At 41.0% G+C, this 25,663-nt stretch overlaps 1 protein-coding gene across 2 annotated transcripts in view; it reads left to right on the top strand.

Moving 5' to 3' along the window:
* LOC129820088 (transmembrane protein 132E-like) overlaps positions 1-25,663 on the top strand; it is a 359,840-nt gene that overhangs the window by 237,079 nt on the left and 97,098 nt on the right. Inside the window, exons 1-2 of one of the 2 annotated variants that reach the window (XM_055876932.1) lie at positions 15,474-16,138; positions 16,710-17,649. In XM_055876932.1, coding sequence (XP_055732907.1) covers positions 16,060-16,138; positions 16,710-17,649 — 1,019 coding nt within the window. In that variant the 5' untranslated portion in view covers positions 15,474-16,059. Of the gene's footprint in view, positions 1-15,473; positions 16,139-16,709; positions 17,650-25,663 lie in introns of those variants that run through there. The other variant, XM_055876942.1, reaches the window with a different exon arrangement.

Below are 25,663 nucleotides of genomic sequence, written 5' to 3'. Positions count from 1 at the left end.
AAAAGAAGATGTATTTTCCACACGCTGCGCCTTGGTCCACTGTCTATCAAGAAGACGATCGTGACATTGTTTAACTTGGGTCAAACGTTTCAGGTAGCCTTCCACAAGCTTCCCACAATAAATTGGGTGTATTTTGACCCATTCCTCCTGACAGAGCTGGTGTAACTGAGTCAGGTTTGTAGGCATCCTTGCTCGCACACGCTTTTTCAGTTCTGCCCAGAAATGTTCTATAGGATTGAGGTCAGGGCTTTGTGATGACCACTCCAATACCTTGACTTTGTTGTCCTTAAGCCATTTTGCCGCAACTTTAGAAGTATGCTTGGGGTCAATGTCCATTTGGAAGAACCATTTGCGACCAAGCTTTAACTTCCTGACTGATGTCTTGAGATGTTGCTTCAATATATTCACATAATTTTCCATCCTCATGATGCCATCTATTTTGTGAAGGTCACCAGTCCCTCCTGCAGCAAAGCACCCCCACAACATGATGCTTCCACCCCCGTGCTTCACGGTTGGGATCGTGTTCTTCGGCTTGCAAGCCTCCCCCTTTTTCCTCCAAACATAACGATGGTCATTATGGCCAGACAGTTCTATTTTTGTTTCATCAGACCAGAGGATATTTGTCCAAAAAGTACGATCTTTGTCCCCATGTTGCAAACCGTAGTCTGGCTTTTTTATGGCAGCTTTGGAACAGTGGCTTCTTCCTTGCTGAGTGGCCTTTACGGTTATGTCGATATAGGACTCGATATGTTTCCTCTAGCATCTTCACAAGGTCCTTTGCTGTTGTTCTGGGATTGATTTACACTTTTCGCACCAAAGTACGTTCATCTCTAGGAGACAGAATGCTTAGAATGCATGGTCCCATGGTGTTTATACTTGTGTACTATTGTTTGTACAGATGAACATGGTACCTTCAGGTGTTTGGAAATTGCTCCCAAGGATGAACCAGATTTGTGGAGGTCTACAATTTTTTTGGGGCTGATTTATTTAGATTTTCCAATGATGTCAAGCAAAGAGGCATTGAGTTTTAAGGTACCCCTTTGAAACACATCCATAGGTACACCTCCAATTGACTCAAATTCTGTAAATTAGCCTATCAGAAGCTTCTAAAGCCATGACATCATTTTCTGGAATTTTCCAAGCTGTTTAAAGGCACAGTCAACTTAGTGCATGTAAACTTCTGACCCACTGGAATTGTGATAAAGTGAAATAATTAAGTGAAATAATCTGTCTGTAAACAATTGTTTGAAAAATTACTTGTGTCATGCACAAAGTAGATGTCCAAAACAATAGTTTGTTAACAAGATATTTGTGGAGTGGTTGAAAAACGAGTTTTAATGACTCCAACCTAAGTGTATGTAAACTTCCGACTTCAACTGTATATCTTAGTACTACTGATACTTTAATAGGATGATTTATTGTTCCTCCCAGAGACTGTCAACCACCGTAGTATGGAACCCCATTTACATTGTCAAACCATACAGGTTCTCTTCCTGTTCTATGGCTCTTTTGAATGTAACCTCAAGGCTAGACCGAAGCATTTCAGAGCCCTTTTTCCAAAAAAGCACTTGAGCTAAAAAAAAAATTAAACGTATGTTTGTGAGGGTGATAGCAGACAATGTGAAAGCAATGCTTTTCTGGTGTAATCTTTCATCAACCTCCGCAGACACCCTTTCAGTCAATGGACTCATTAGTGTTCCCAGTTGACTAGCTCTATCCATATTGCTATCGCTTTCCTTACTCATTAAGCAGTCTTCAAAGTGAAATCAATCCTCCTTTGTGTGGCCAAGGTGTCTCTTACTGTGTGAGTGTGCATGTGTGACGAGTGTGTTTCTTCAGGGTTGCACCTCCTGAGTCAATTAAAGCTAGAATCTACAATTGGACCTTTAAATGAATTACGTATACTCATTGATTGTTGAATAATATAACTTATAAATGCCTCATGAACTGTCGTACCCCACCAGAACCCATAAGCTTGTTTTGCTCCAATGTTTGTAAGCAACCTGAAGGTAAGCAAACACTGTATAGCCTCAAAACGTAGTTAAAACGATACTTTTGATATCACGGATGGTCAGTCCATGCATCCGTAGGTCTGTCTATGAATTTGAGAGTGGTACCATTTCTCCAGGCCCATCCTTCAGCTCTTTACCAAAACAGATTGGTCTTTGTTATTGTTTCAGCTGCGAATTCTAGCTTTAAGTGGAGAAATGTAGCTCATCAGACAACAACGATCCTGATTTCAAGGTTGGTTGTTTTAGGTAACAATACTTTTTTTTTGCTTATTACGATAAACCATTACCGTTCAGGTCCTGTCGACATTGTATCTTTTGATTGAGTTATTCAAAATAATCATTTCCACAACAAAATGATTTTGTCTCACTCCCGAAACGTTGTTTTATTTTGTTACAATTGAACAAGGCCCAAAGAAACATGACATAATATATTATTTTGGGGCCAAGCCTCAGAGGTGAAAACACAAAAAGCAACATTTTGGGGACAAATGCAGGAGCTGATCGTAGAAGTGCACCAAGATTTTCTTCCACTTTATAGCCTATACTAACTCGAGCATCTCATCATGGAAACCTAATTGGCAGATGTTTGCTCAAACCAATGAAATTCTATTTGTCCTTACAATAGCATCTTACTAGCAACTTCTGTCCCACAGTTATTTGCTGTGAGATGACGGTATGTATTGTTAACACCCACCCATTGGTCAACTGTTCCTCAAATAGTGTTAAAGTCAAGGACGAAGTTCTGAGAGGAAAAAGTACAAGGTATCTAATCAACAGATCAAGGTGTGCACTATGTTTTCTGTACATTTTAATGTAAATTAATGCAAACGTTTTTATTTTTATAAATCGATACTTGGAGTCAAAGTTTCAATACAATATTGTAAAAAGATCAACTGTATTGATTTTATTCACCCCCCCCCCCCCCCCCAACACTATTGCAAAATATATAATGTATGTATCTATAGCAGTGGTTATTAGTGCTGATAAAAACAGTAAAAAATAAGAAAGCGTCTCAGAGGCCCAAAAACATAAAGTTTCCCTCTCCTCTACTATTCTGTTCCCCATTCTTACAATGACACTTATATTGTGCACATACTGTAGGTGTTTGATATGCATCGGTCCGGGAGAAACGATCTCTATTTCTTTTGGTGCATGCAGGAAGCAGACAGGCATTTCACTGGCCATCTGCCCACGTTAAAGCCTCACTATTTTCCCCATTTTCTGGACTTAACCACCTCTGTTCTGGTTCTATTATGTATTTTTGAGACTGTGAATGTCTACAGGTCTGCCCTGAACGTGCCCAACTGCTGAATGTGAAAAGCATTTGGTGTCAGCGTTGGGGTTTAAAAAATCTCTCTCATTCTAATGGTATTATATTGCTGTTTTCTTTTATGACTGATGGCGATTAGGGATACATTAATCAGTGCCTTGAGGCATCTCAAGCAGTAATCTTCTTACTTTGGGGCGGCAGGTAGCCTAGTGGTTAGAGCGTTGGGCCAGTAACCGAAAGGTTGCTGGATTGAATCCCTGAGCTGGCATGGTAAAAATCTGGCAGCTAACCCACTGTTCCCCGGTAGGCCGTCATTGTAAATAAGAATTAGTTCTTAACTGACTGACCAATTTAAATAAAGATGAAATAAAAAATATATATAACAATTATAATAATAATAAATTAAAACTTGATTCCCTTTGTTTGTGATGTGATTGTCAACACATACAACTCTGAAATGTACCAAATTAGTTTAACATGTGTTTGAATTAGGTGTTCGACATCCCAGATAAAAACTGTATGTCATTTTGAATAACGTAAGCGATGAGGAGGCAATAACAAGTTTTGTTTAGATGTTAGCTAGCTAAAATTCAAACATGTAAGACAACACATATTTTTTCTCTTTAAACATGAACATGTCACAGTGCCATTTTACATCTTACTTTTAAGTCTTATAAATTGACTGGCATGTTGTGTTTTGGCTATCAGACAAAATGAAGTGAATGAAAACGGAATGGAAACGTACACAGTACATTTCTGGTGTCGATTAAAATAGACAATCCTCAGGGATGGGGAGAAATAGGTATGTTGGCTTTCAACAAGAATTCAATCTACACTTTGTATTGTGTTAAACATTAATCAAAATGATAGTGCAGATTGTTTTAGAGGATTACTTTTTATAGCTGCCTATTTGCGTAGCAATTTTGGAAGAAATTGTGAAACTTTTTATGACACATGAATATTCAACAACTGCCCAAATTGCAGTAACATTATCTCCGTGAAATGTGATTTTGAAAATATCTTTAGACCATGAGAATCTTGAGCGGCAAGCACAGACTACTAATATTTGCTTTGTTCTGTTACTTTGACATCAGCCGTTTTTATTTTAAGTTGTAAATTGTTTCTGTAGTGATTGACTGAGGTCTATGAAATGTTTGGAGCGTTTTTTCCACCTTAATACCTCATAAGATCGATATTCTGTGCAATGCATTTTTTTTTTAAAGCAGCCAAAGATATTTAGGATAGATATTAGTATCTCGATCGAGAAAGCTGTCGTTCACTTTAAACGCTCAAGCAACCTTTCCTTCCCCTGTCCTTGAAGAGGCATTTACTCACTTCCCTGCCATGCCCATAAAATTAATTGCTCTGCATATTTTAACCTGCGTCGCTCTGCTCATAACACTGTGTCTATATTTTCACTGACTTTGGCAGGCTGCTTTATATGTGACACTGTAGCCTTTTCATGGCATCAGGAAACCTGTGCTGTTACTTAAAAACACAATAAAACAACTCTGTTGTTGTTGAACATATTTGTAACATCATTAATTATTAAGCAAGAATATGCTTATGTAGCATGTTCCCTGTTCACTGTTGGCCTATTTCACAAAAACTGTGATTTGCACATTTCAAAGGTGCATACTGTGTAGTAATCTAAGTATTTTCACTGGTATGTGTGATTTCCTCGCTAGGCTCTAAACCATCCAACGCCTTATTGATGCTCCCTTCCAGGGGATTGTGTGGGGGGTGTCTGTGCCACCTCGTTCATTTTCACAAGGCTTTGGGGAGCTTGGAAGGCGAGGCAAAAAAGAGTATTCGAAAACTGGTTGTTTGGATCCTGGATGGTGATTTGCTTGACAAGCAGCGTGACACACTATGCCTGCTAATAGTTTCATAATCTGCAAATCATCACTGTTCATGTTGCTGTCCAAATAATAATCTCTTGTATTTCTCTCAACTCGCACACTATTTCCCCTTGGTTCCATCCTAGCATTTAGTTTGGTACAGTGGGCGTTAATATATGCCTCTGTCTGGCTGTCCGACTTTGGAAACAATGTTTCACTTTTGAATTTTGATCTCTGTACCATTCATAGAGAGTGAAAGGTGCCCAGACGAGACAACTTTTTCTGAGACAGGCGAAGTCGCGCTTCAACGACATTATCGTGGCCATTCCCAAGTAAATGTCAATAGAAGAAATGCTCAAACAAACTATAATGCAACTAGAGTACTTTCATTCCAGTTTGAGTTAGATGAAGTTGGCTAGGTAGCTAGCTAGCAAGTGACATGAAGTTATCCAGCCTGCATAGCAACCATTTTGTTTAGAATGGACGACTAGACCTGTTGCATAGCAACTATGCAAAATGATACAAGGGGTGGGTCTAATCCTGAATTCTGCATTCCAGCCAGTGTCTATTCCACAAGTTACCACCGGCTAAATCTATGACGTCAAAATTTTCTCTGTTCCATCTGACTGCGCAATCCGTCGTCTCATCAGAGCAGCTAAGCAATTTATAAACTTGTTCTCCACTATAAAAAACATCTACACATTATCTAACATTTATTTTAGACTAACATTGAGTTTTCAATAGTGGAGATTTGTTTGAACCTTGCTGTCTGTCTCCAACATTTGCAACATTGTTTCAATATTCAAATTCGATCTCCTGCTGTCCCTTAGTAATGAACGTGTCGGGACAGCACAGACAGGCAGGCAGCGTTTCTCAGCCAGTCGAAATCAAGAATCAGCTGGCACAATTTGTATGGAGCGAAACGAAATGCAGCTACAGTGGTTCCTCCTTTAAAAGTTGCGAGCTTACACCGCTAGACTTAGAGGTACCCAGTGTCAATGCTTCATTGCTCCAGACTACCGCTAGAGGGAGTTAGAGCCCTCATTATGCATTTGGGTCCCAAGGTTTTTATATGACCAATCATATTGAGTGGTTCCAATGATGAATTTGATGCGAGCCACCCGTCCCCGGTGACTTTCTTCAGCAAAGATGGCTGACAAAACATTATGGTGGAAGCTAATTTAAGTAATTATAATGTCATAACGAGTCAAGCAAAAAATGTACAATTGAGAGGAATATGTTAGTTAATGATTGTGCATTTTTTGGTCATAAAGTTAATTTACCAAAATTGCTATTTAGCAAGTTTTTTTTCAGTCATATCCAATACCAGGTGTATCAAACTCGATTATTTGAATGATGCTGTGTCTGCATGTATGAATTACAATTATACACTTCAACAGTGTTTAACACTCCTGCTCCTGGGGTATCAATGATTACATATTGTAACTATGCAATAGACGAGAAACATGATTTAAGTAAAGGTTGATTTGTAATTCATATATACAGAATAAAAAAACAGTACATCCTGCCAGCATGCCCACAAGCGTGCTGAATGACATGTGGAAGAGGGCGAGGAATGAGATGGGAGTAACAATCCAGGCTATTTTCTCTGAGACCGGCATAATAATGTAATGAAACAAGCAGGGAGCAGGTTTCGAACCCTGAACATTCTAGCCCGAAGTCCAGCACGCTATCAACTGTGCCCAAATTTACTAATTGGGTTTGGGGCCGATTAATAAGTCTAAAAACACTTTATCAATTGAAATCTTTAACATGTGGAAAGGGGGAAAAGTTTATTATTAGTTTTTCACAAGCGTAGCAGGATGGGCTTTTAGCTGAACAATAGACTATTCAACCTTTACTAAAGGATTGTCTAATTGCCGAGCAAGGTGTGATCCCCCAAACTTGCAACAAATCATTTGTATCTATCTTTCCACTTCTACCTAGACAAGGTTAATGTTCTGAAAAAATATATAATGCAAGTGTTGCACACCAACAGATGAAGGAAACTCATTTCAACAATAATCTTCATTTTAATTTGACTTTACAAACAACAAGAGGGCTTAATTGGAGTGTCTTTTTTCAGAACCTAGACCTATATAAAATAACAACTGGCTGAGGTAGGCTATGAGGCTTAACTGCCTAATAGAAGTAGGATTTATTTTATTATCCCTACTTACAATAGCAACTGGTCAAACATGTAGCATCCTACATGAAACATTCATTTAAAGAAAAAAGGTCTGCACGTTCGAACTCAAACAATGTAACCAATAATTAAAAGCGAACATTTGTAAATCCCAAACTCTAAACGTAATTGAAAATATACATGTGGCATTGTGGTTACAATAAAGAATGTTTTCAGTTGATGCCAAACAAATTTGATCGGGTTTATATCAGGAGACCTACATGTAGAGATGAAAAATAAATATTATTAGATATACTGTAGGCCTACTGAAGGTTGTGTAGGTCTTTTATTTATTTATTGTTTAATCTTTATTTTACTACATAAATGTCTTCTTACTCTGCTGGCATCTTGACCCAGTTTATGCCCTCATTTGCAATGCAAACCCGGGCGGCAGTGTGTTTTGGGTCATTGTCTGCATTTGGAGAAGAAAAAAAAGACATTTAGCCTAACTGCCAAAATGAGGTACAATAATAGAAATATACATGTAAATAGGCTTAAACGTAACAAAATATTGCTATAATCCTACCCTGAAAGAAATGATGTGTACCCAGAAACACCTCTGACAGAGTCCAGCATATTTCTTGATATTTTCTTCCTCAAAGAAATCTCGAGCCATGATACCTGAAATAGGAGACAAGAGTGAATTATTGTTTAACACATAATAGTCCGTGAGGTGTAGGCTACAATAGTTGATGTACCTTTTGCTTCGTAAATAGCCAAACAAACCATCAAAAATCAAATATGGGCCTGGTCCCTGGCGAGAGGTTAACCCCATACAGGGATTTTAAGCGAATGCTTGGGACTCGGCTTGCTTGATCTTCTTCCTCTTTTTCTGTAGCAATTATGAGCAAATTGCTCAAGGGCCACGGTTGATTCGTCTGTGAAGATGACATTATTGAATATCACGCCAGCTTTGATCCATTACTAGGCCTGTAGGACGTGAAGTTCTTTGTTTGTCAGACGAATCATTGGGTCGAAACTACAGAACAGTACAAAACAAGCGAACACACATAATTAATGTTCATATTAATTTAAAGAGCATATAAAAGTTAGAAGCAAAAGCCTACAATTATTTTAGCACAGTTTTGCGCTGCTCTGAGGCAAACATGGGGACTGGTCTTGATAAATCAATGAGATTTTTTTAACTTAATCTCCATTTGGGTATTGGTTAGACAATAATTAGAAAATTAGGGTGCAGAAATGTTATGCTCTTAGTGTAACCTTTATTTAACTAGGCAAAGCAGTTGAGAACAAATTCTTATTTACAAGGACAGCCTACTCCTTCCTCGTGCCCTACGGGGATTCGTTAATTAAATAGCCCAGTACTATACTGCCGACCGTCACGTTGTACAGCGCCACATTTTCCATTCCATCCTAATGGAAACCCAGAGTTTTTTTTTCTTGGAATAGGAAAAACATAATTTGAATCAAATTAATTAAGCAAGTACCAGTCAAAAGTTTGGACACACCTACTCATTCCAGGATTTTTCTTTATTTTTACTATTTTCTACATTGAAGAATAATAGTGAAGACATCACAACTATGAAATTACACCGGTCTCCCGCGTGCCCCGCATTCTGTAGTACAGACATGGCCTGCTCTTCCTTATGTAAGGAATTAGGCACTTTCACATGTTTACTACAGTATGTATTACTACAGTATTACTACAGTATGTTTACTACAGTATGCACTTGTTGGCTGCTTTTCCTTCACTCTGCGGTCCAACTCATCCCAAACCATCTCAATTGGGTTGTGGTCGGGTGATTGTGGAGGCCAGGTCATCTGAAAAACAAATGATAGTCCCACTAAGCACAAACCAGATGGGATGGTATATTGCTGCAGAATGCTGTGGTAGCCATGCTGGTTAAGTGTGCTTAGAATTTTTTTTTTTATCGCAAAACACCCCAACACCAACACACCTCTTCTGTGCTTCATGGTGGGAACTAGACATGCAGAGATCATCCATTCACCCACTCTGCATCTCACAAAGACACGGCGGTTGGAACCAAAAATCTCCTTTTTTCTCATTTCTTGGCCCAAGCAAGTCTCTTCTTCTTATTGGTGTGCTTTAGTAGTGGTTTCTTTGCAGTAATTCGACCATGAAGGACTGATTCATGAAGTCTCCTCTGAACAGTTGATGTTGTGATGTGTCTGGTATTTGAACTCTGTGAAGCATTTATTTGGGCTGCAATCTGAGTTAACTCTAATAAACTTATCCTCTGCAGCAGAGGTAACTCTGGGTCTTCTTTTCCTGTGGTGGTCCTCATGAGAGCCAGTTTCATCATAGAGCGTGATGGTTTTTGCGACTGCACTTGAAGAAACTTTCAAAGTTCTTCAAATGTTCCATATTGACTGACCTTCATGTCTTAAAGTAATGGACTGTCGTTTGTATTTGCTTATTTGAGGTGTTCTTCCCATAATATGGACTTTGTCCTTTAGCAAATAGGGCTATCATCTGTATACCACCCCTACCTTGTCAAAACACAACTGATTAGCTCAAACGCATTGAGGAAAGAAATTCCACACATTAACCTTCAACAAGGCACACCTGTTAATTGAAATGCATTCCAGGTGACTACCTCATGAAGCTGGTTGAGATAATGCCAAGAGGGTGCAAAGCAGTCATCAAGGCAAAGGGTGGCTACTTTGAAGAATCTCAAATATAAAATATATTTGATTTGTTTAACGCTTTTTTGGGTTACACCATATGTGTAATTTCATAGTTTTAATGTCTTCACTATTATTCTACAAATTGTAAAATATAAAATAAAGGTAAAACCCTTGAATGAGTAGGTGTGTCTGAACTTTTGACTGTTACTGAATACGGGTAAGATAGTCTAGCTTAATACATTTTCAGATATTACACATTTCTAATTTTGATAGAAAGTGGTTTCATTTCAAGTTAGTGTACTGTTAGCTAACTAACGTTAGCTGGCTGGCTCGCTAGCTAACGTTACATGTATGATCTTATTATTCGTATCTCAGAGTCATTTGCTTGCCTAGTTATAGCCTAATGTTAGCTAGCTAACATTGAACCTGGTTGATTAGCTACCCGCAGATTCATGCAGGGTAGTAACTTCATGGGTTGGGATGATGGTTCATTACAGTTGAAGTCGGAAGTTTACATACACTTAGGATGGAATCATTAAAACTCATTTTTCAACCACTCCACAAATATCTTGTTAACAAACTATAGTTTTGGCAAGTCGGTTAGGACATCTACTTTGCGTATGACACAAGTAATTTTCCCAACAATTGTTTACAGACAGATTATTTCACTTATAATTCACTGTATCACAATTCCAGTGGGTCAGAAGTTTACATACACTAAGTTGAATGTGCCTTTTAACAACTTGGAAAATTCCAGAAAAGGATGTCATGGCTTTAGAAGCTTCTGTAGGCTAATTGACATAATTTTTGTCAATTGGAGTTGTACCTGTGGATGTAATTCAAGGCCTACCTTCAAACTCAGTACCTCTTTGCATGACATCATGGGAAAATCAAAATAAATCAGCCAAGACCTCAGAAAGAAAGACCTCCACAAGTCTGGTTCATCCTTTGAAGCAATTTCCAAATGCCTGAAGGTACCACGTTCATCTGTACAAACAATAGTACGAAAGTATAAACACCATGGGACCACGCAGCCGTCATACCGCTCAAGAAGGAAATGCGTTCTGTCTCCTAGAGATGAACGTACTTTGGTGAGAAAAGTGCAAATCAATCTGCGAACAACAGCAAAGAACCTTGTGAAGATTCTGGAGGAAACAGATACAAAAGTATCTATATCCACAGTAAAACAAGTCCTCTATCGACATAACCGTAAAGGCCGCTCAGTAAGGAAGAAGCCACTGCTCCAAACCGCAATAAAAAGCCAGACTACGGTTTGCAACTGCACATGGGGACAAATATCGTACTTTTTGGAGAAATGTCCTCTGGTCTGATAAAACAAAAGTACAATGGTTTGGCCATAATGACCATCGTTATGTTTAGAGGAAAAAGGGGGAGGCTTGCAAGCCGAACACCATCCCAACCGTGAAACACGGTTGCAGCATCATGTTGTGGGGGTTTTTGCTGCAGGAGGGACTGGTGCATTTCACAAAATAGATGGCATCATGAGGATGGAAAATTATGTGGATATATTGAAGCAACACCTCAAGACATCAGTCAGGAAGTTAAAGCTTGGTCGCAAATGGGTCTTCCAAATGAACAATAACCCCAAGCATACTTCCAAAGTTGTGGCAAAATGGCTTAAGGACAACAAAGTCAATGTATTGGAGTGGCCATCACAAAGCCCTGACCTCAATCCTATAGAAAATGTCTGGGCAGAACTGAAAAAACGTGTGCGGGCAAGGAGGCCTACAAACTTGACTCAGTTACACCAGCTCTGTCAGGAGGAATGGGCCAAAATTCACCCAACTTATTGTGGGAAGCTTGTGGAAGGCTACCCGAAACGTTTGACCCAAGTTAAACAATTTAAAGGCAATGCTACCAAATACTAATTGAGTGTATGTAAACGTATTACCCACTGGGAATGTGCTGAAAGAAATAAAAGCTGAAATAAATCATTCTCTCTACTATTATTCTGACATTTCTTATTCTTCAAATAAAGTGGTGATCCTAACCGACCTAAAACAAGGCATTTTTACTTGGATTAAATGTCAGGAATTGTGAAAAACTGGGTTTAAATGTATTTGGCTAAGGTATATGTAAACTTCCGACTTAAACTGTAGGTATTCTTCTTGTCCAGATGGGATAGGGCAGTGTGATGGCGATTGCATCATCCATAGATCTATTGGGGTGGTATGTGAATTGCATTGGGTCTAGAGTGTCGGGTAAGGTGGAGGTGATATGATCCTTAACTAGCCGCTCAAAGCACTTCATGATGACATAAGTGAGTGCCACTGGGCGATAGTAATTTGTTCAGTTACAATCGCTTTCTTGGTTACAGGAACAATGGTGGACATCTTGAAGCAAGTGAGGGAAGCAGACTGGGATAGGAAGATATTGAATATGTCTGTAAACACTCCAGCCAGCTGGTCTGTGCATGCTCTGATGATGCGGTTGGGGATGCAGGGTTGGCAGGGTTAAATGTCTTACGTTGGCCACGGAGAATGAGAGCTCACAGTCCTCGGGAGCGGCCTGTGTCGGCAGCACTGTGCTATCCTCAAATGGGCGAAGAACTTGTTTATCTTTCTCGGGGAGCAAGACGTTGGTGTCCTCGACGTTGCTGGTTTTCCCTTTTTAATCCGTGCTACTCCACTTTTTCCTGTACTGACGTTTTGCCTGTTTGATTGTCTTACGGAGGGCATAACTGGACTGTTTGTATTCAATCGTATTCCCAGTCACTTTGCTGTGGTTAAATGTGGGGGTTTGCACTTTCAGCTTTGCGCTAATGCTGCCATCTATCCACGGTTTTTGGTTTGGATAGGTTTTAATCGTCACAGTGAGAACAACATCCCCTGTACACTTCCTGATAAACTCAGTCACCATGTTAGTGTATACTTCAATGTTATTCACAGAGGGAACCCGGGAACATGTCCCAGTCCGCAAGATCAACACACTCTTGAAGCATGGATTCCGATTGGTCAAGCCAGCATTGAATAGACCTTAGCACAGGTAATTCCTGTTTGAGTTTCTGCCTATTGGAAGAGAAGAGCAAAATGCAGTCGGGATCTGATTTCCCGAAGGGAGGGCGGGGAAGGGCCTTGTATCCATCCCGGAAGGGAGAGTAACAATGGTTGAGAGTTGTTGAAGCGCGAGTACTACAGACAATGTGATGATAAAACTTTGGTAGAGTTTTCCTCAGATTTGCTTTATTAAAGTCCCCAGCTACAGTAAATGCGGCCTCAGGATATGCGGTTTCCAGTTTGTAGTTCCTTGAGAGCTGTCGTGGGATGGGCTTGAGTGGGACTGTACATGGCTGTGATGATAACCGAAGAAAATTCTCTAGTTCTCGGCATTTGATTGTGAGGTTTTCTAGGTTGGGTGAACGAAAGGACTCGAGTTCCTGTAACGTTACTACAATCACACCATGAAACATACACCTCCGCCTTCTTCCCGGAGAGTTCTTTATTCCTATCCTCACAATGTATTGAGAACCCAGCTGGCTGTATGGACAGGGACAGTATATTCGGAGAGAGGCATGATTCCGTGAAACATAGTATGTTACTGCCCCTGATATCTCTCTGGAAGGAGATCTTTGCCCTGAGCTAGTCTACTTCATTATCCAGGGACTGAACATTAGCGAGTAAAATACTCAAAAGCAGTAGATGGTGTGCATGCCTCCTGAGTTGGACTAAAAGTCCACTCCGAATACCTCTTCCCTGCCGGCGGTGTCTTGGAGCAGCCTATGGGATAAGTTAAATCGATTTAACTCTTTTGGGAAACCGAGCCCATCACTTTAGTTCACAGATTTATAGCAACACTGGTGCTTACTTTTTATAGCAGTTTAAAATGTAGAGTTCATTATTTTTGTGAAACAACTTTGTGCCAAAAAAGAAAGGAGCAAAAGCTATTTTTCTGGTTCCATTTTAACCAAGTGAGTTTGTGGTACAATACAGCCTCATTACCTACACAACACTGCCCCCACCGTCGTGCAAGCAATAATATGCTCCATAAAAAAAATGCTGAGGAAATTGCATTGCATTGCGCCGTAGGCAGGACTGCGTACTACAAGGAACCACCCATTTTGTGATGAAAAATGACATTCACGTACTGCGTTGCGCTACTAATCGTCGTGTTTTGTAAACTGCGGATTGGCTCTAAATGGTAATGAAATAGCCCCAACCTCAACATCCAATTGTGGTCAGACATTTTCATTAATCCCCATCAGGGAAAGTGACCTGATAGATGGAAAGAGCCCTGAGGTGATGCTAGCTACTCATTGATATCCCCCACCCAACAGATGGGTATCATGTAACGGAGCATGCAACAGGAAGAGAAGCCAATCAATTTGGCCCTTATGTCTAATAGGAAGCCAAATAGGGGGCGGGGGGGGTATCAGGTTTCCTGTTGTAAGCCCCATCTGCGCCCCCATCCACCCCGACCCCACTTTGATACAGCAGCAAAGGAAAAGTGAAAGGAGGAGCACCCCCAGTGCATTTGGGCCCGTAAATCATGCCCCCTCAATCAGCCCGTGCATCGGGCTGGAGTACACAGAAGGAGGGAGGGGGAGCTAAACAAGAGCAATCAGTTGTGTGCATAACGCGTGTTTAGAAAGGGATGAAGAGACACTCAAGTAGCTAATGTCTCGTAATGGAACGGCGCTGCTCTGCAGAGCTGAGAGTATCATGTCAGACCCCTTAAGAGGTACTTCATTGCCTGGCCCTCAGACTGCCAGAGTCTAACCACACTGCAGGAGCACACCATATGGTTCAGACCACTCGGCAGAAATGTACTCATGTTCCTCAAGCAGTAAACTAATGTAGCAGGCGTAAAATAAATGCCTGGAATTAGACCCTCTACATAATGGTATTGACGAGAAGGGAAAAAAACTGTACTGGGAATACTGTTCAACCAGTCCAATAAATGTGGAGGAAGAGTTCAAATGTAGTGTTGCCTTGTTAAGCTCTCTTTCCATTTTCCCTGAATATCAGAACATTGGTTGTTGGGAACTCAGCAGAGGCTACTCAAGCAGATGCGCAGAATGAGCCGTAGCCCTGTGGAAAATCGGGTACATGACTGACAAGAACTGATCAAAAGTGTTCAAGAACATCTATCCCATTACGAGATGAGACTTGTTCTGTTTATGTTCTTGATGTGGAAATAAGTGAAACGGTTCCTGGTGGAATGAACAACAGGCCCCTTCATCTTTTCGACCCCCTATTGAGCGTGATGCTGAGTATAGGCTTGGACCACACACACATCCAATAATTCCTTTCTATTTTATTGTAGGAATTCCAGGCACTTGGGGGACAGAAGTAGTCAATCCCCCACCCCCAACCCTCCCCAGGCATCCTCATTATCTTTCTCGGGGGGCCGTGGCAGAAGAAGAGGGGACAGGCAGAGCTAATTCAACTATGATCTTTACCTAATCCCCCCCCTTTCTCTCTTTCTCCCGCTCACTCTCTTTGCCTGAATGCATTCAAGTAGTACATCCCTCCCCCATTCCCACCCCTCCCGTCCAACACACATAGACACTCATTCACTCACACACTCTGCCTCACACAAACACGAAAGCCTCTTCCTGAACATGTCCAGTGGGAGAGGATGAATCGAGCTGAACGGTATTTTTTTTTACGAGTGTGTGTGTGTGGTGCAAGAGTCCTTTGAGGCCTGTGTGTCTTAGCGCTGTCTGGGAGCTCAAATGTTGATTATAGACTGAGGCTAGGTGTGGCGAGACAGGGCGGTGTCAAGGCTTTGTCTACAGTATTAAACCCGGGCTTGCGAAGAGGGGTTTGGTCTATCAGGGACAGCTGCCAGAGTGGAGCTACATGTGTGGACTGGATTCAAAGAGCTTCTGTGGGTTTATGCTGTGGACCACGACTGCACCAAAGGGAACATAAGCACAAGTTCAAGAACTTCTGTAGATCCCCCACAGCTGTGTGCCGCAGCGCAAGCAGGGGAACCACCAGGAATCTGTTCTAGTACTGCGAATATCTGAGGAGATTTATGAGAGAAACGTGGAGTTTTTTTTAAAACTGGCAATCTGTTAACTTGGTGACTGCAAACTCACTCTCTACTGATGATTGGATATACTCTTTTGAAGGGCTATTTGAGGACATATACTTTCAATGCCAGGCGATTTGGAATATGGGACTTTTAATCTCTGATTTGGTCTGTCTGGAAAGGCTTTGGCACATTTATTTCATGTTCTTGGTACTATTGATAAGTATGTAACATCAATGCTGTTTTTTATGACTGTGTCCTGTGTCTGAGCAGATTGTATTTTATAGCTTGAGGGCACATGTTTTTATTTGTTCTCTTTTCCCAGAGTTTGTCATTCGATAACACGTTTGAGTGTTTGTTCCCACTTTATTTTGTTCTAAAGTATCTCCCTATTTCTCTTTTACATTTTGTCCAATATCTTGTTGTTTTGAAAGCTTGTGTGTTTTGTCCATTCGTTAGCTTCTCTGTCAGTTTTAAAACTGACTATTGGTGTGTTATTGAACTCGAGGAACAACTGGTTGAGTGTGTGGTGTTGAGCTGTTTATCTTGTGAACAGCAGGTACGATAAAATCAGAGTCATGCAGCTTGTTTACTTATACAACCCGTTTCATTGGACACAATGGGCAATCTGCCTGCAGGCCACTTGACACATACTGTCTCTTTATCAGATAATTGTTGTTATCTGTGGCAGTTTCATGTGAAGAGCTGTTGTAATTTGCAAAAATGGAAAATACATGTTGCATTGTAAAGATTCTAACCCTTTACTCTCTCTCTTTCCATCTCTCTGTGTTCAGCGTTTGCAGGTAAAGTATCCCCGACTAGCTCAGATGCTCTCTTGAGATCTTCGGCAGTCACCCCCACCCCCACCCCTCCGGACATCTACCTTCCCGCCAACTTCAAGCTTTCCAACGCCCAGCTGGCCTTCTTCCTGCGAGAGACCAGGTCCTCGGGCCAAAGCAACGGTAGCCCCGCCAACAAACACCCTCTCCAGCGTTCCGAGAGCTTTGTGGTCTTCCAGACCAAGGAGTTTCCCGCCGTTAACATAACCTTCGGCCCGTTCACCCAGGACCAGAGCCTATCCAAGGACCTCCTCCAGCCCTCCAGCCCTCTGGACATCCTCGGGCGGCTAACGGTCAACTGGAAGGTCCGGGCCTTCATCGTCCAGTCGAGGGTGTTATCTAGCAACCCCGTGGTCCAGGTGCTCTTCTACATCGCCGGTCGCGACTGGGATGACTTCAAGGTCCAGGACAAGCTGCCCTGCGTCAGGCTCCACGGCTTCCGGGATGTGCGCGAGATCAAGACGTCATGCCGCCTCCGGGGGAACCTTGCCCAGTGCTTGGCCCAGCTGGAGTTGCCCCCCACCTGGTTCAACACCAATGTGGCACCTCTGGGACGCAGGAAAAGCTCCAGCGACAGCCTGGTCCTGGAGCTGAGCGGGGAGTCCCTCCAGGCCGAGCTGTACTACACACTCCATGACCCGGACAGCGGAGGGGAGTTCGGCGAGAGCTCGGGCCGCAGAGGAGGATCACGGGGCGAGCCTCCCTCTCAACATCCCCTCCTCCGCATTGGTAGCATCAGCCTGTACCATTCCAGCCAGAAGCAGCTGGTGGTGGACAAGCAGCTGGATAAGAACATGTTCCTGAGGTTGCCTGAGAAGTCGCTGAAGCCAGGAGAGACCCTCAACATCTTCCTCTACCTGGTGCCCAATTCCACAGTGGAGCAGTTCACCCTCAAGTAAGTGTCTCTTTCTCAATTCATCTTTCCTGGATGCATCACATCTTCTTTCCTAGCCTTCTTCTCAAAATTATTTAGAGGAGAAGGTCAGAGGAAAGGGACCTTGGACCTTCTCCTCCAAAACAGTTGAGGATGCAATTAATTGAAATGTGTGCTTTCAGAAGGAAATATTGTCAATAGGACTGGGATTTGCCAGGAACCTCACGATATGTTATTATCATGATACTTAGGTACGATATGTATGCGATTTTCACAATTCTATATGTATTGATACTGTGATTTGCGATTCAATGTTCCAAACATATCGCTCACCATATGTCTTCTGCAGAGTGACAAGAGAGAGTCATGAGAAAATGAGTTTTGATCAGTAATGGAAATAAAAGAACTGAAAACAAATTGGCTCCCTATTTAAAAAGAGGATGGAGAACAAGATTTAAGGATTAATACTGTAGTTTGTGCAGGTACAGCCAACTAGCGCTAAAATAATGTTGTAATATTGTGAAAACGATATGATATATCATCAAAAGTAACTGGACATCTCTAATGGCCAACACGTTACTTACTGCCTGACATGTTCTTGTGGCAATTACCAAGGTATGGCACTGTGTATATATATATATATATATACACTGCTCAAAAAAAAAATATATATATATATATACAGTGCCAGTCAAAAGTTTGGACACACCTACTCATTCAACGGTTATTCTTAATTTTCTACATTGTAGAATAATAGTGAAGACATCAAAACTATGAAATAACACATAGAATCATGTAGTAACAAAAAATGTGTTAACCTGTCTAGGATCAGCGTGGCGCTAGCGGCACTCCCCCCCCCCCCCCACTGAAAAACCAGTGCCGCGAAATTCAAAAAAAATATTTTTTTAAATATTTAACTTTCACACATTAAAGTCCAATACAGCTAATGAAAGACACAGATCTTATGAATCCAGTCAACATTTCCGATTTTTAAAATGTTTTACAGGGAAGACACAATATGTAAAGATGTACATCTATTACCTAAAAACACATTAGCATATTCCACCATCTTTTATTTGTCCACCAACACCAGTAGCCATCACCAATTCGGCTAAACTAAGATATTTATAGCCCCTAACCAACAAAAAAACTCATTAGATGACAGTCTGATAACATATTTATGGTATGGGATAGGTTTTGTTAGAAAAAAGTGCATATTTCAGGTATATGGCATAGTTTACAATTGCACCCACCATCACAAATGGACTAGAATAATTACAATGAGCAACGTGTTTACCTAACTACTAATCATCAAACATTTCGTAAAAATACACAGCATACACGAATCGAAAGACACAGATCCTGTGAATACAGACAATATTTCAGATTTTCTAAGTGTCTTACAGCGAAAACACAATAAATCGTTATATTAGCTTAGCACATAGCAATTAGCAGCCCAGCATTGATTCTAGCCAAAGTGAGCGATAAAAGTCAACATCGCCAAAAGATATTAATTTTTTCACTAACCTTCTCAGAATTCTTCCGATGACACTCCTGTAACATCACATTACAACATGCATATACAGTTTGATCGAAAATGTTTATATTTAGCCACCAAAATCATGGTTAGACAATGTGAAATGTAGACAAGCTGGTAAAGAAAACGTCCTTGCGCCACTTAGACAGTGATCTACTCTTATACATAAATACTCATAAACGTGACTAAAAAATATAGGGTGGACAGGGATTGATAGACAATTTAATTCTTAATACAATTGCGTTATTACATTTTTTAATTTATCCTTACTTTTCAATACAGTTTGCGCCAAGCGAAGCTACGTCAAAAAACATGGCGTCCTAAGCCACTAAAATGTTTCGACAGAAACACGATTTATCATAATAAAAATGTCCTACCTTGAGCTGTTCTTCCATCAGTATCTTGGGCAAAGGATCCTTTCTTGGGAGAAATCGTCTTTTGGTGGAAAGCTGTCCTCTTGCCATGTGGAAATGTCAACTACGTTCGGGATGAACTGAAAAGCGTGTCCAACTTTTCACATCGTTGCAAAAATAAATGTCCCAAAATCGCACTAAACGGATATAAATTGCTATAAAACGCTTTAAATTAACTACTTTGTGATGTTTGTAACTCCTATAACGAGTGAAAAGATGACCGGAGAAATATAACAGGCTAAACTAACGCTTGGAACAGGAGAGGGTCGGTGTCTTCCACGCGCGTTACGCAGCAAGAAAAGACTTGCTAGCTAAAGGTTTTTTTCATTTGTAGGGCCTGTGAACGAGCAATCGAGCCCGTTGGAATCGTCATCACGTAAAGGCATCCAGGGGAAGACGTAAGAAGTGTCCGTATAGTCATAGCAACGACAGAGCCCTTTTAAATGACTTCAGAAAAGTGGCCAACGTTTCTCAAATCTGACTCCATGTCAGGGAAATTGCTGTAGAATGGGCTCTGTTCCACTTAGAGACAAAATTTCAACTCCTATAGAAACTATAGACTGTTTTCTATCCAATAATAATAATAATATGCATATTGTACGATCAAGGATTTTGTGGGAAGCCGTTTAAAAAATTAGCCACATTAGCATAAATAGTCTAAACAGCGCCCCCATCCCCAACAGGTTAAACAAATTAAAATATATTTTAGATTCTTCAAAGTAGCCACCCTTTCCCTTGATGACAGCTTTGCACACTCTTGGCATTCTCTCAACCAGCTTTACCTGGAATGCTTTTCCAACAGTCTTGAAGGAGTTCCCACATATGCTGAGCACTTGTTGGCTGCTTTTACAAATATTGCATTCCGATTATTGCATATATTTTAATGGACACCTATGATAAGTGTTCTAATCAAGCGTTCTAATCACACCGGTTTGATCATACGCAACAGGGACCACTATAGAATGATCACACCCGTTTGTTGGTACGTGTGACACTTTTTGGTTACTACATAATTCTTTATGTGTTATTTCATAGTTTTGATGTCTTTGCTAATATTCTACAATGTAGAAAATAGTATAAATAAAGAAAAACTCTTGAATGAGTAGGTGTGTCCAAACTTTTGACTGGTTCTGTATATTTAAAGAACTTAGTCAACTTTATTCATCTCAGTCCTTTGAAGTGGTGCCTGAATGTATTGAACATAATATTTTTCTTACATAATTGCCGGAGCTTACGCAATTAAAAGAGAACTGGGAGATGTTCTCTAGAATCCTGAACGTCAAGACATTTTGAAGTGTCTGTTTTTCAACATTCTGTAAGGGTATAAAGCACATCTATCTATTGAACTCGCCTAGACCCGGAACACTCCATTTACCCTGTAACAGAGAGGCCTAGCTAACTAATGTCCTAGCGCTATCAATTCAACCAGCACAGTGGAGAAATGAGGACTATATCATGTAAAATCTTTTTGAATCTCTCATGTAAGACTCGGCTCCGAGAACATGAGATGAAGATCAATCAGCAGCCTCCTGAAAGAGCAGGCATAATGGGTATTAATTGACATCTGTTCAAATTAAATTCCTCATGAGCTGACCCACTTCTTGTCGAATTAGAGCTTAAGGGATACGAGGCATGTCTCCTCTCCCTCATCCCTGTGTTTCTCACTGTTATTCCTCTCCATCAACATACTGAGAGGGTTAGAGTTCCCAGACAAAATAAAATGATTATTTAAATCCATGAAAGCCTCAAGAAAATTAGCTTTCTTTTTCTACTCTCCTGAAGATGAGGAGAGATGGAGGGAGAGGGGCCAGATATTAAGCGATATCTGAGGCATGACGGCGAAACTCTTCTTAAACACGGCGCTCCCTAATCGTAATGGAAACTCTGACTTCAATTTAGGAATTCACCGTGAATTAATTATGCTTCAATAACTCATTAAGGCGAACAGGAACAGGCAGTTCTAGGATTTACAGTATGCAGGCAGGAATAGTGCATTAGCGTTATCTCCCCAGTTCAATATTAAAGACTACTACTACTGTGTGTGTGTGTGTGTGTGTGTGTGTGTGTGTGTGTGTGTGTGTGTGTGTGTGTGTGTGTGTGTGTGTGTGTGTGTGTGTGTGTGTGTGTGTCGGACAGGCATGGGATGTGTGTGCGTACTACCATACATGCATGCTTGAAATGTTTCAGTTTGTGTATAAAGGTATAGATTGTGAGCTGTCTCATCCTCACAGAAGTATTTTCACAAGGTCAAGGCTTTCCTCACACTAAACTGAATGTGTGGCTTGAGACCTGACCATTTCTCATAAAACTCAGACTCTGAGGTGGAGAGCCCCAAGCATTTCACTTCTGACCATCACAGCAGTTCCAAGAAGATGCTCCGTCCCCAGAGAGATCTATAACCTAATATGTGGATTACTTTGTTCCAAGATGTGTCCTGCCTAATCCCTTTCCCTAATGCTGTTGTCATCGATAGATCAAGAATTTACTAATAACTTGACCTCATCTGTGGCCCGCCCATTCATAACATGTAGGTTTTATAATTCTATCCCCTTTAGTGATGAATATGCCAAGAACCTTTTATTTTTTTCCTTACACAGTCACAATGTGTAAGTTTCGGTTCATAGTTAAAACCTGGAGGAACAAAATGGACGACCAGATTCAAGTTTCAAAGGTTTTCATAATACCTTTCATAATATTCCATATTGCCTTGTCTAATATTTCAACCATCATCACGTTATTGTGCAACTTGCAACCTCTGAACTGATTTCTAACCACCATCGTCTTCATGAAATGCAAACTAGGTTTCCTTAGAAACATAACTTTCAAATGTCACCTCTCATTTAATAGTTGACCCTCCTCTTTTCAATTTCAGTGATTATCTAAGAATTATACAGTGTTGCATTTCTGTCTCTCTGGGGGATAGAGTGTAGAAGAATGAAAATAGGTGATAGAGGGGGAAAAAATGCAGAGAGACCCTGAGCCAGGTGACTAAATGGGGCGTGAATGAAACAGTCTCCACCTAGAGCCCTGCATTACCGCGGGACTCCCGTGTCGGCCCCGACAGAGAAGTATGCTCAGCAGCCTGACTGGTTCATGCTGCGGGCGGGCGGTCAAATTTGTGGTGAAAATATTTTTTTAGTCCCGCAAAATATTTCATAATGGTCGTATTGCTGTTTTAAATGCGCTGGGAATTGTTATAAAATCACTTTTATATCACATGAATCTTGTGTCCCTCTCCTCTCCCCACCTCTAACCGGGGTGCATGTTACACAAATGGCTCGCACGATGGCTTCAAACAGTAGTGGTGGCAAAAACAATTATCTGATGTGATTGAGTCAGTGGCCACTTGTGAGGAATTATAAAAGCAATTGTCAGCTTGCAGTTCTCACGGGAAAGTAGCCTATGTTGTTAATCATTTTCTAAAGGCAATGAGATAATGGCCCATGATTGGGCAGTAGTCAGTCTAGCCTATTTGTTGCCATTCCTTTATCTTACTAATAGTTTGAGTTGAGAAGATTTTGGAAGTGGGAAGTTCCTAATTCCCCCCATAATTGTATTCGGTCTTGCAGGGACTTTTTGTCCGGGCTGCTTCAAATTAGTTTGTTTACACTGGAGTTTGTTTTAATAACATGACTTTTTTCCAAACAGAAAGTGTCTTATGAAATCATGCATTCATTGCACAGTATAATGCATAAGATGGTGGTTTTTAAGATGTGTAATTATAACATTGCGGGATTGCGGGCAGGAGCTGGATAAGATCTGGGGGGGGAGCAGGTGGGATGTCGACGGGCGGCCACTGTATCAAACAATCTGTCCCGCTCAGACTTCTATCTCCCCCTTAAAACTATTATTAAAGATGTCATGAGGAAAGTCTTTATGAATTGAACTCAGCAGAAGTCTACCTCCTCTATCCTCCCCTCATCCGAACTCTTGGAAATTCCCATTTTTTGCCCCGGTTCCCATTTTTCCCCCCGATTCCCATTGTAACAAACGTTTGTGTGTGTGTGTGTGTGTTCATGTGTTCATGTGCATGTGTATGTGTTGGTGGGGAGGGCTTACGTAGCTAGGCCTTTAATGTTTTGTTACCATGGAAATAATACAAATGCAGTGCATGGCAGTATTAATCATACCCAGCGTGTCTCTGTGATGCTTATCATCACCCAGGAAAGCTACAATTAATGACATGCATAGTTTGCGGCATGTGTCTGTTCTGTGTTTTTGATGAGATTTTTTATTTTGGGTAGTGAATAAACAGATGAGGGAATGAAAACATCTCATTCTGTGGCTCCATTTATGATGCATTGGAATTATTACCATGTACGTATGTTAACATACCGTTTATTTGATGATGACATGACATTTCAATGAACTGTAAGTAAAATCCTGCCTTATACGTACATAGTGACCTAACATGTACACTGTATATATCCAAGTGCCTTAGTAACAAATGAGAGCCTATGTGAGCTTGATGTGAAAGTTTATAGAGTTACGTTAGCTACAGTGACCAGTATGGGGCGGCAGTTAGCCTAGCAGTTAGAGCGTTTGGGCCAATAACCGAAAGCTTGCTGGTTCAAATAACCGAGCCGACAAGGTTACCTGCCACAGAAAAATATGTTTATGTGCCCTTGAGCAAGGCACTTAACCCTAATTTGCTCCAGGGGCACCATACTACTATGGCTGACTCTGTAATACAGCACATTGCACTGCAACCGTCTGGTGTATGTGACAATAAAACAATAAAATAATGTTTATTTTATTTTTATGCCCTACATCATTTTTGTTGCCGCTATCTAGGAAAATGGCTACTTCCTGACCCGGGATTCTGTGTCCTGCTGCCCAGTGGCCCTATGCTCTGCAATGTGTCCTCGTCCCAGTCCCTCTAGTCTTGTTCCCATGTCGTTGATGGGTAAAGTCAGGCCTGCTCGGTACGGAGTGAGCTGAGCACTGATTGGATGACTCAGGATGAGTGACGTCCTGCCACTAGTGGCTTGTCAGCCCACATCAGATGACATTGAGCCCCGGCGCTTATCAGCGGTCATCTCTGATAGGGGCCAGGAGAGACATGTTGTCCTGTAGCCTCTCAAATCCTCTTCTGCCTCTACTTAGACTTTGTTTGATTGACCCTCTCTAGATTAGGGTTTCCTGTTTATTATCCTCTGTCCTCTCCCCCCCGTTTTTTATTCTTTATCTGCTCAGTGAGAGAGCTACCTGTAAAGTAGCCACACACTCTCACTCATTCAGTTATTTATGTTCCGTCAAGGGGAAAAAAGTGTCAAGAATGCCACTTACCATTGCACAATGTGAGTGAATATCTCATTCGTATGGGCCTTGGACACATACAACTTAAAAACAAGATGTATGTGACAGATGTTAAATTAAACTTGGCTTTGAACTTGGTGTTTTAGTGTGGAGGACAGAAGCACAACTGTTCACATACTACAGCTTTGCCCATGTGACCGCTATTTATGCAAGTCAACCTGAAAGTAGACTTATCCCAAACTAAGGTTTTAAGCCTGAGGCAGTTTCTTGCTTGAAGTATTTTTTTGCATTTTGTAGTAGACCATCGTGTCTTCTCCTTGGAGAGAAGCATTTTATTCCCTGTTTTTATCTATATCAGTCCTACCGACCACTCGCATTTCTAGATGTCAATGTCAACGTTTTCACTGAGTTGCGATGTGCAGAATTTCTTATCTTTTCTGTATGACTTAAAGTTTCCATCCTTTTGATGTACACAAGTGATGTAAGGCAATAGATGCTGAATTTCAAATTGACCCTTAGCCCCTACCCCCTTGGCATTACCTCAGATCTGAAAGGATTGGACATGTTTAAAGTCGTTTGATTATTTCTTCACCTTACCTTCTGATAGGCTGGCTGGAATTGTTACCACATTGCTCAAACCTTTTTGTCCCATTTAAGTCTGAAGGAATGCTTAGGGATTAGGGGCTGGGTGTAAGTTTGGCATTTAACAAAAGAGTAAAACCTAGCACAGGCTTTCCATCCTTGGATGATTTGGTCCAATAGAGGCTCTCTTGTGGAGCAAAGAATTGTCATTGGTTTACATATAGGTGTCATTGGTTGACATCAC

Source organism: Salvelinus fontinalis, chromosome 2, assembly GCF_029448725.1.
Source record: "Salvelinus fontinalis isolate EN_2023a chromosome 2, ASM2944872v1, whole genome shotgun sequence".
NCBI lineage: Eukaryota > Metazoa > Chordata > Actinopteri > Salmoniformes > Salmonidae > Salvelinus > Salvelinus fontinalis.
This window is presented reverse-complemented; position numbering and strand designations above follow the sequence as displayed.